The sequence below is a fragment of the Saccopteryx leptura genome, chromosome 1 (genome assembly GCF_036850995.1).
Source record: "Saccopteryx leptura isolate mSacLep1 chromosome 1, mSacLep1_pri_phased_curated, whole genome shotgun sequence".
Classification (NCBI taxonomy): domain Eukaryota; kingdom Metazoa; phylum Chordata; class Mammalia; order Chiroptera; family Emballonuridae; genus Saccopteryx; species Saccopteryx leptura.
Window position 1 is genome coordinate 41,415,103 of NC_089503.1, and position 10,517 is coordinate 41,425,619.

Below are 10,517 nucleotides of genomic sequence, written 5' to 3' on the forward strand. Positions count from 1 at the left end.
TGATATTGAGAAATTAAACTCTTGTTAAAATGACTAGAGTTTGTTAATGGAAGAAGTAGAGCTGGCTATGGAAAAAAGTAGTATTGTCCTGTTGTATAGTAATTTTTTTTTCCAGAGACAGAGAGTCAGAGAGAGGGATAGTTAGGGACAGACAGACAGGAACGGAGAGAGATGAGAAGCATCAATCATTAGTTTTTCGTTGTGACACCTTAGTTGTTCATTGATTGCTTTCTCATATGTGCCTTGACCGTGGGGCTACAGCAGACCGAGGAACCCCTTGCTCGAGCCAGCGACCTTGGGTCCAAGTTGGTGAGCCCGCGCTCAAGCTGGCGACCTCGGGGTCTCGAACCTGGGCCCTCCACATCCCAGTCCGATGCTCTATCCACTGTGCCACTGCCTGGTCAGGCCTGTTGTATAATAATTTAATTCACGAGTTCCACAGAGACACCAAGGCAAGTTACAGAAGAAATTGTAAAAGGAGTTTTATTATTAAGCTAGTGACATGCACAGTGCTTCATCAAACCCAAATCATGCAGTCCAGAATAGAGCTCTGAGGCTGGTTTTATAGACATAATCACATACTGGTTGGGGGGATAAGGAGGGGGTGCATGGTACAAAAGTCATTTACTAACAAGCTTATTGAGTTTTTTGCTGTCTTGTTACGTTTATCTATAGCAGGTATCGGGAACCTTTTTGGCTGAGAGAGCCATGAATGCTACATATTTTAAAATGTAATTCCGTGAGAGCCATACAACGATAATGCATACGTTACGCATTATCCAATAAAAATTTGGTGTTGTCCCGGAGGACAGCTGTGATTGGCTCCAGCCACCCGCAACCATGAACATAAGTGGTAGGAAATGAATGGATTGGAATACACGAGAATGTTTTATATTTTTAACATTATTATTTTTATTAAAGACTTATCTGTGAGCCAGCTGCAGCCATCAAAAGAGCCACATCTGGCTCGCGAGCCATAGGTTTGCCGACGCCTGATCTATAGGATCTATCAAAAGGAAAAAACATTCCTACATACTAAGACCGTAAGATAACACAGCAGTGATGAATGTTTTACATACCTGACAAAGACATTCCCAGACCTTCTAGGATTTATAACCTATCCCTGTTGCCACAACAGAGGGAAATGTTTAGTTCAGGATAAGGAGAGAAGCTAAATGAAGTTACTGTTGCTAAGAGTGTTGGGGTTAGCTTATTAAGAAGTCTAAAGCTAGTCCCCAGCTTGCTAAGTTTACAAGTTTTGCACATACAAAGAACTTCAAAATGATGATTATTAGAAAGCATATAAAATGTTACAGAATACAGGTTTTTCATGCAAGGGGCTTGTGATCCCTTTGTCTAGAGCAGTGGTTCTCAAACATTTTGAAGTCGGTGTGCATTTAAAATCCTACAAATAATTGTAGGCGCACTATATACAAATTTCTGAGAAATATGTTATAATAATTAAGTCAAATATTAAAGAAAAATATAAAGTCCAGCCGTGCTTTTATGGTAATTAAATTAAATAAATATGACAAATTAAATTTATTCTGACATTAAACATTTTGTTACATTTTTTTAGTTATGCTTTTTAGAATTCGTAAAAAAGATTAAAAATGACAAAAAAGTTATCTTTTTATATATCATATATGTATAGATACATTCTTAGTAAGATTTAGTAAATTTGGCATGTCCTGGCACAAATGTGTTAAGTTTTTTCATTCTTGTGTTTATGAGAAACATGAGCCTGATGTGTCCTAGCAATTTCTTCAATGTTTGGGCATCTATTTGAAAGGCAAACTCTCATTTCCTCATCAATACATTGAAGAATTCCTCTCTTTTTACTCTTAATTGTGTTGAGTGCAGAAAACCCCCACCATACATATCATCTTAACTTGACACCAAAGGATAGAAGAAACTTGCCTCCAGTCTTTTCAGGGGACAGTGGGGGTAGTGTAAACAATCCAGCACCACAGCCTAATAGCCTTTTGCAATCAGGCAAGTGAGGTGGGGGGGTTGGGCAGACTGTTAGTTTACAACCAATTCCCTACACTTCTGTCCCCCAAAAATCTAAACTCCAAAAACCCTGTTGGTTTTTTGGTCCCCAACAGGCATATATTTCTCTGGAATACCATAGGGCGCACCAGTGCGCTCTGGTGCACACTTTGAGAACCACTGGTCTAGAGGTATATGTCACTCTCATAACTCCAGGATGGGAGGAAGAGTCAGGATTAGTATAGGAATTTTTAATTAAGGTAGGTAAACATTGTTTCCTAAAGGCTTTTAAGAAAGGAGAAGAGGAAGGGGTTTTCAGATAGGTTCTATCTTCTTTGCTGTGTCTAGCAAGTGGTGTCAGTCCTTCCAGAGAACTATAGGAAATAGTTCAACTCTGACTAGCTGATTTTTGCCCCTGCAACCTCTTCTTGTTTTTTCTTCCTCAGAAAGGAGGGGTAAGGGAGCCTGACTCTTCCTTTAAAAAAATTGTTAACATGCCTGACCAGGCGGTGGCGCAGTGGATACAACGTTGGACTGGGATGCGGAGGACCCAGGTTTGAGACCCTGATGTCACCAGCTTGAGCGCGGGCTCATCTGGTTTGAGCAAAGTTCACCAGCTTGGACCCAAGGTCGCTGGTTCGAGCAAGGGGTTACTCGGTCTGCCGTAGCCCCATGGTCAAGGCACATATGATAAAGCAATCAGTGAACAACTAAGGTGTCGCAAGGAAAAACTGATGATTGATGCTTCTCATCTCTCTCCGTGCCTGTCCCTATCTATCTCTCTCTCTGTTTCTAAAAAATAATTTTTTTTTGTTAACAATTTTGCAGTTCCTTGGCACCTTATCCCAGTCTAGCAGGTAGTTAAAACATCCAGTTATTAGCAGGCCCTTCAAGAAGCTTGCCTTTCATAGGTTGTGAGTAGCATAATGTGTCATAGCAAATGTATACCATAATTTTAGGAATGAGGTGGCTGTGATGACAAGGCCAGCAAGTAAAAGTTTATAGTAGCAACAAAATATCTGGTAAAAAACTAGAACTACAGATGGGTTACGCCGTGTTTCTTAACTGTTTTTTTATTATCATCCCCCACAGGAGCCTTTTTAGACATTTTTTTCTTAGTCATTTCTCCCCATGAATTGTTAATACCATAGATTACACTGTTTATGTAGTGTATCTATATCTCCACTTTATACATTAAAAGATTTTTTTTTTCTTTACCTCCTAAATACTAATTTTCATCAATAGAGGAGCAATGTCACAGCCATTGAGAATGTGTGTGGATTAGAGTGATGGTAGCTAAAACTAAACTAGAACTCAGAGGAAGTAGTAACTAGAGTAGTAACTACTAATTTCAAAGATTACCTGAAGTTTGGATGTAAGAAAAGAGGTGAGTAAATGGACCTTTCATTAGCCAAGACCAGAGTTGAATGAGAGAACAGAACAAAAGCAGAGTAGGAAAGGCCATCACTGTGCTTAGACTCAGACTAGGAAGAGGGACAGCTAAAAGCTTAAAAACGCCTGGTCCTTCAAAGGGATCTGGAAGACAGCAAGTTGTTTTGCTGAGAAAGGTTAGTACTTTTGAAGGGTGAGGAATCAGACACATTATTAAAGGGGACTGGATTCTTGTTCCAAAGGAGAGAACGAAGAGCGGAAGACCTCATCTGATGGTTTCAATCTGCCCTGAAGATGTTCTGAGGAGTTTTTGCCTTCGTGGAAAGATCGTAAAAGAGGGTGTAGGGAGTTAAGAAAAGGATTGAAGTTTTTGGTCATGGCAGGTGTGAGGCATTTCGAGTTAGAAGTCCTGATGCTCTGACAGAATGTGAGAGAGGCCACCATGGGAGGTAGTCTGCATAAAAGGACCATCAGAGATGGGCAAGGAGTCTGGGCTGCTGGAAGCAGGAGTGACAGAGAGATTGAATGTGCCAGAACAAATGAGTGGAGACATGAATTGGTGAAGGTTGCTAGTCATTCTGGTGTCTATGAGAGGATGTGAATAAAGAGGTAGTCAGAGGGGGGGAAAAACTGGGCCCTGGCTGGTTGGCTCAATGGATAGTGTGTTGCCCGGCATATAGACATCCCAGGTCCCCGATCCCCGGTCAGGGCACACAGAAGAAGTGACCTTCCCCTACCCTCCCTTTCTCCCTTCTCTCTCTCTATCCTTCACAAAGCCAGTGATTTAACTGGTTTGAGCATCGGCACCAGGTGCTGAGAGTAGCTCGGGTGACTCAAGCATTGGCCCCAGATCGGGGGTTGCCGAGTGAATCCTGGTCAGGGAGCATGTGGGAGTCTGTCTCAATATGTCCCCTCCTCTCACTTTAAAAATAAAAAGGAGGCCTGACCTGTGATGGCGCAGTGGATCAAGCGTCAACCTGGAACGCTGAGGTCACCGGTTCAAAACCCTGGGCTTGCCTGGTTAGGGCACATGTGGGAGTGATGCTTCCTGCTCCTCCCCCCTTCTCTCTCTCTCTCTCTCTCTCTCTGTCTCCTCTAAAATGAATAAATAAAAATAATTTAAAAAATAAAAAGGAAAATTGAGGGGTGTGCGCCCAGAGGCGATGCACAAGCTGGTAAATTCATGAGAACACTCTGGATAAGTTAGGTATTAAGAAGCCAGGAGTGTCAAACAAGACCTGTTTTCACAGTGGAAATGTGGTTGGCCTCTAGTTTTACAACTGAGCTCCAAAGCACCACTTGTCTTGTCTGAGTTACTGCTTTTGTTTCTGAGAAATATGAAATAAGCTGAAATACTTAGGTGAATTCTGAAAAGTATATACTATATGCATTTGTATGTTAATAATCAACCAAGCCTGACTAGGTGGTGGCACAGTGGATAGAGCGTTGGACTGGGATGCAGAGGACCCAGGTTCGAGACCCCGAGGTTGCCAGCTTGAGCGCAGGCTCATCTGGTTTGAGCAAAAAGCCCACCAGTTTGAACCCAAGGTTGCTGGCTCGAGCAAGGGGTTACTCGGTCTGCTGAAGGCCCATGGTCAAGGCATATATGAGAAAGCAATCAGTGAACAACTAAGGTATTGCAACACGCAATGAAAAACTAAATGATTGATGCTTATCATCTCTCTCTGTTCCTGTCTGTCTGTCCCTATCTATCCCTCTCTCTGATTCACTCTCTGTCTCTGTAAAAAAAAATCAACCAAAAGTATGAACTGCCTCTGTATATGAACACTGTAGTAGGATGGACGCTGTCTGCTTCTCAGCGGGAGGTTTCTGGGGGAAAGAGAGAGCCCTTACAGGCAGACCTGGAGAACACGGAGTCTGCTGTAGGGCTCTTCTTTGTGTCCAAGTAGTGTTCTTTGGACAGGTGGATGAAAGATGCTTCTAAAGAAAACCTGCCATGTGAGACTGTCTGGACTGATTTTCACTTGCAAGAAGATGAAAATCTAAGTCAGAAATAAACAATTCTTCTGTGATGGAAACAAGAGAAAGAAAAAAATCAAAACTTTAGACAAAACCTTTGGAAACCTATGACACCTGAGAACACCAAAGTCTCCCAGTGTCATTTACAAAGGCCCAGAAAAGCACACAGGGTAACCCGGGTGTGCACCAGCTTCTGGTTAGAAAAGACACTGGTTAGAAAAGGTCAGTTAGAAGAGAACAGAAAAGAATCAGAATAAACAGCAGTTTATCAGCTGTTAAGTGTTTTGGATGTCATTCTCTTGTGCTCATCTGTTCTGGTCAAGATTAAAGGAGTGAAACCCTGCAGAAGCAAAGTTTTAGTAACGTATTAGTTTAGGGAAACTCTTCCCATTCTCGGTCCTCTCACGGGCCTCCACAGTGTGTTCCGCTCCTTCACTCACCAGTAAAGCCTGAGAATGACGTGGCCTAAACCAAATGCTTTTCCTTGGAATAAATGTGTTGTTCCATTTGTTGGAGATTTAGGAACTGGAATCTGTAGGAGATTTAGAAATTGTAATCTGTAGGGACATAGCCTGTACTTCATTGATAAAATAGCTAATTGTTGGGGCAATAAGTTGAGAAAATAGGTACATCTACAACAACTTTGAGGTCCAATAAAATATGAATTAGTAGCCTGATCAGGTGGTGGCACTGTGGCTAGAGCATCGGACTGGGATGCGGAGGACCCAGGTTCGAAACCCCAAGGTTGCCAGTTTGAGCGCGAGCTTATCTGGTTTGAGCAAAGCTCACCAGCTTGAGCCCAAGGTCGCTGGCTCAAGCAAGGGGTCACTCAGTCTGCTGTATCCCCCCCCCCCCCCCCCCCCGTCAAAGCACATATGAGAAATCAATGAATGAACAACTAAGGAGACTAACGAGCTGCAACAAAGAATTGATGCTTCTCATCTCTCTCCCTGTCTGTCCCTATCTGTCCCTCTTTCTTGACTGTCTCTCCCACAAGAAAAAATATATATGAACTAGTAATCTCTTGAAGGAAAAATTATTTCTGAATCAACTCAGATTTTAATGTTATTTTTGATGAAATTTTAACATTTAATATAATTTTTCTTTCCTCCCACTTTGAAAGTCAGCTCATACTTGTCCTATTTTTGAAGATTCCTGTGGAAAAAAACAAAGAGCTTGGGAAATAAGTGTTTTCACCTCCCTCCTGTAGGTCCCAGTCGGGACGGCACCATCAGTGAGGATACCATCCGAGCTTCCCTCATCTCCGCGGTCAGTGACAAACTGAGATGGCGGATGAAGGAGGAAATGGATCGCGCCCAGGCCGAGCTCAATGCCTTGAAACGGACAGAGGAGGACCTGAAAAAAGGTCACCAGAAACTGGAGGAAATGGTTACCCGTTTAGACCAAGAAGTAGTAAGTAACTCATTGAATAGGTGCAATATTTAGATTAAATTGTAGGCAGGGCAGAGTTCCATGTTACCTTGTTGCACTGGACATTGTGGGGTATGGTCAGAGTTCAAAAAGTTATCCGTCTTTAAGGATTTGAATATAGCTTGTTTATAATGGAGCCTGTGTTTGATCTTTGGAAGGTGGATGGTATTTAGAGCATTTTTGCTTGCCACCTTCACCCTGGGGAGATGATGGCAAAGGAGACTGTTTTTTGAGTGCTTGATTTTGCCAGTTACCAGGAAATAAGAATGTTAGAGAGCTCTTAGCCATGGTAAAGATCTGCAGAGCCTGGGTGCAGACTTCAGGGTCAGTTCTATTTATTATTTCCAAGTTATTTGAGCTATACTTAGAATAACCCAAAGTTGTGTGGGTGACTTCAGAGCTGCGTATCAGTGTCAGTGTTTACAGCCTTTAGCTCCTAAGCTTCCTCACATTCTGCCAGGCTGCGGTGCCTGAACAGGCAGTTTAAGTCAGCCCTGTGACTTCCGCGATGAAGCAGGGGCGCTAGCATAATCTGAGCGCCAGCTTCATTCTCCTTTCATTCCCGGGAGGGAGGACTTATTAGAATAAATGTGTTTTTGATGAAAGGGTTAAGAGTTATTGAATGAGGGCTTTGGGGAAAGCATTTTATTATGTGCACATTAGTCTTACAAATGGTTCAAGTGTAAAGTGAGCTTCCCAGCAGCCAAGTATTTTAGAAAATTCAGGAAACTGCCACCAGTACACTTCAGAGCCTGCATCTACCGCCCATGATATCTTGTGACTAGTGTTCGAGTGTTTAGGGTTCTCTGCGTTGAACCCTCTGTACTCTGGGGAGGAGTTACCCATTGTGGCAGATGCCCACTGGTTTGAAAGGATCTCTTTTGTAAGATTTTTCATGTAAGGAACTTTCAGCTGGCAAGTTCTTGTCTGATGGTTTAGTTTACAATATAATTTGTCAGTGTGACAAGAAGCTTCACACTGACACTGAAGTGATCGCCTTAAGTATTTCCAACGTTATCCTGTTTTCATTTAGCATCAAGATCCCACCTTTTCCTCTACCTTTGACCACTGTGCTGTTTGAAACAGTCATCCATTAGTTGTGTAAATATTGCTTTTTTATTAGCAAATCCGTTCCTGTGGAGTTATAGATATCTGAAAGCAGATAATTATATACAGTTACTATAAAGTCATCATGCTTGGACTGTTCTGTTTTCAGGCCGAGGTTGATAAAAACATAGAACTTTTGAGAAAGAAGGATGAAGAACTCAGCTCTGCTCTGGAGAAAATGGAAAATCAGTCTGAAAACAATGATATTGATGAAGTTATCATTCCCACAGCCCCACTATATAAACAGATCCTAAATCTGTATGCAGAGGAAAATGCTATTGAAGACACTATCTTTTACCTGGGAGAAGCCTTGAGGCGGGGAGTAATAGACCTGGATGTCTTCCTAAAGGTATGTCTTCCTCACTCTGCTTTCCGGGACTTTGGAACGTTATTATTAGAGTCACTGATGTTGAAAACCACAAACCAAGAGGGTTTCTCTGTAGGGTAGGGTTAAAATTCCTCATCCTCCCAAAAGAGAGTGCACGATATGGCTGTGAGTAGTGTCCTCTCATCTGCGGAGGGCTGAGGACCTGTCTAGTAAGGGAAGACAGGCGGGCTAGTGGCTGCTGTCACCCCCTGCCCCCGCCCAGGCAGCACCAAGCTGATGTAACTCTTCCATCTTACTACTGTGCCTGGGTGGGTTAGGAGGAACAATCAGATTTCCATTGGTTATTTCAGGTCACTCACCTAAATTGAGATCACCGACTACCCCCCCCCCCCAATTGTTTTTCTGATAATTTTCTTAGAGTTAAATAATTTTAGACCTGTTTTTCTAAATCAGACAGCCCTGCAAAGGTTTGGGTTGCCCTGCTGGTGCTAAAGCCCTTCTGAATGAATGCTATTGTAACAGACATGAAGAAAAGATCCTGTGAGCCAAATTTGGCTACTGCTCTCTGTGGCTTTAGGAGTAACAGTCCCTACCCTTTGGACATTCGATCCAGCTGCTGTTGGTGCTCCGGTGTACATGCAAGGACAGCCGGGCCATTTGCTTTCTCGCCCCCTCACTGGGAGGGAGGAACCAAACCACTCTGAGAGACCTGTGCAAGCACACGAATGGCTGGGTATAAAGAGACCAAAGGGGACTCCCTTTCTGTACACTGTCCCCTGCTCACGGGGCATGGCCTAGGGACAGATGCACATGGAGAGGAGGGATATGCTGTTTGCTAATCACTGGACAGAGCTGGCCTTGTGCTGCTCATCTCTGCCCCGCCTAGCCAAGAGAGGACAAAAGTCTTAGTTATCAAATTTTTATTTTTTTTAACTTTAGTTAGGATCACAGCACAAGTTTCCCTGGCATCTTGAGAGTCTCAAGATGTAGCTCAAACTCCTGAGCCTGACCCTGCAATATGGTGCTTTTCTTGTGAAGTAAATCTTAATAAGGTCTCAGACAAGCGCTTTCCTTAACACAACCTACCAGCGTGAATGTATGGAGTTTAAAAGCCACAGGTAATGAAGTAGTGGTTTCAAAGGACAATTGATACATTGAGTTTAGAATTCTTAGATTCCTATCTCAGTTACAAACTGTCTGATTCATTTCATGTCTAGGCCAGAGCCATTCTAAACTGTTGAAACTTTTTCCCCTCCCAGCATGTACGTCTTCTGTCCCGTAAACAGTTCCAGCTGAGGGCACTAATGCAAAAAGCAAGAAAGACTGCTGGTCTCAGTGACCTCTACTGACTTCGGGTGTCAGCCGGAGAGTGAGCTCTTCTTAAAGTATCCTTCTCTTCCTTTCTCTGCTCAGTAGGTGCCCAGAATAAGTTATTGCAGTTTATCATTCAAGTGTAAAATATTTTGAATCAATAATATATTTTCTGTTTTCTTTTGGTAAAGACTGGCTTTTATTAATGCACTTTCTATCCTCTGTAAACTTTTTGTGCTGGATGTTGGGACTGACTATGCTAAATAAAATTTGTTGCATAACTGTTCTCTTCCTTATTGAACACCTTTAGGAAAAATCCATGGAACCTTAATAAGAAGCCTGGCTTCTTATTTAGCAAGCAAAGCATAATATCCCACGTAGGTTGAAATTTAGTTTTACTTATTCTGTAGCATATAAAGTGAGTTCTGTTTAATATGGAATATATACATAGAAAACTCAATTTTGAAATAACTGAAATTGAGGGATTTGAGTGACTTTTTCTGTGAAAGGTCCTGGGATACCCTCCTACCAGTCTCCACCTAGATTTGTTTCCTTTATAGGCCTGACTGAACCATGACTGTTTTCATCAAGAAGAAAGTGGCAAGTGGCCGAGCTATATGTCTAAGAACTTCTGTTAACTAGGCAGGGTGGTCTGGCCACAACTAAGGAGGAAGGTACAATGTACACTCTTGTATTATCATTTGAGGTCAGTCTTCTGACAAGTGATTATATGCTGCTGAGGTCTCTTCATTGGGACATAACTAGAACTGTTAGAGAACAACTCAAAAATGTAGTGATTCTAATATTACTAGATATTTGTAGAGATAGTGAGGCAAGAAGTCATACTTTTGTCTAATTGAATGTAATATGAATACCACACTAAGCCAGGACAAAGGTCTATACAGATAGGTCCTTCCCTCTACGCCACTTCCCTCCCTGTTCGTCTCTCTTCAGCAGCAACAAAGAACAGACTTTA

At 42.3% G+C, this 10,517-nt stretch overlaps 1 protein-coding gene across 2 annotated transcripts in view; it reads left to right on the forward strand.

Moving 5' to 3' along the window:
• The window catches only part of TSG101 (tumor susceptibility 101), a 49,057-nt gene extending 39,235 nt beyond the window's left edge, over window positions 1-9,822 (forward strand). For both annotated transcript variants that reach the window (XM_066364728.1, XM_066364738.1), the window contains 3 exons: window positions 6,575-6,777; window positions 8,012-8,251; window positions 9,490-9,822. In XM_066364728.1, the coding sequence (XP_066220825.1) occupies window positions 6,575-6,777; window positions 8,012-8,251; window positions 9,490-9,579 (533 nt within the window). In that variant the 3' untranslated portion in view covers window positions 9,580-9,822. The remainder of the gene's footprint in view (window positions 1-6,574; window positions 6,778-8,011; window positions 8,252-9,489) is intronic.
• The last annotated feature ends 695 nt before the right edge of the window (window positions 9,823-10,517 follow it).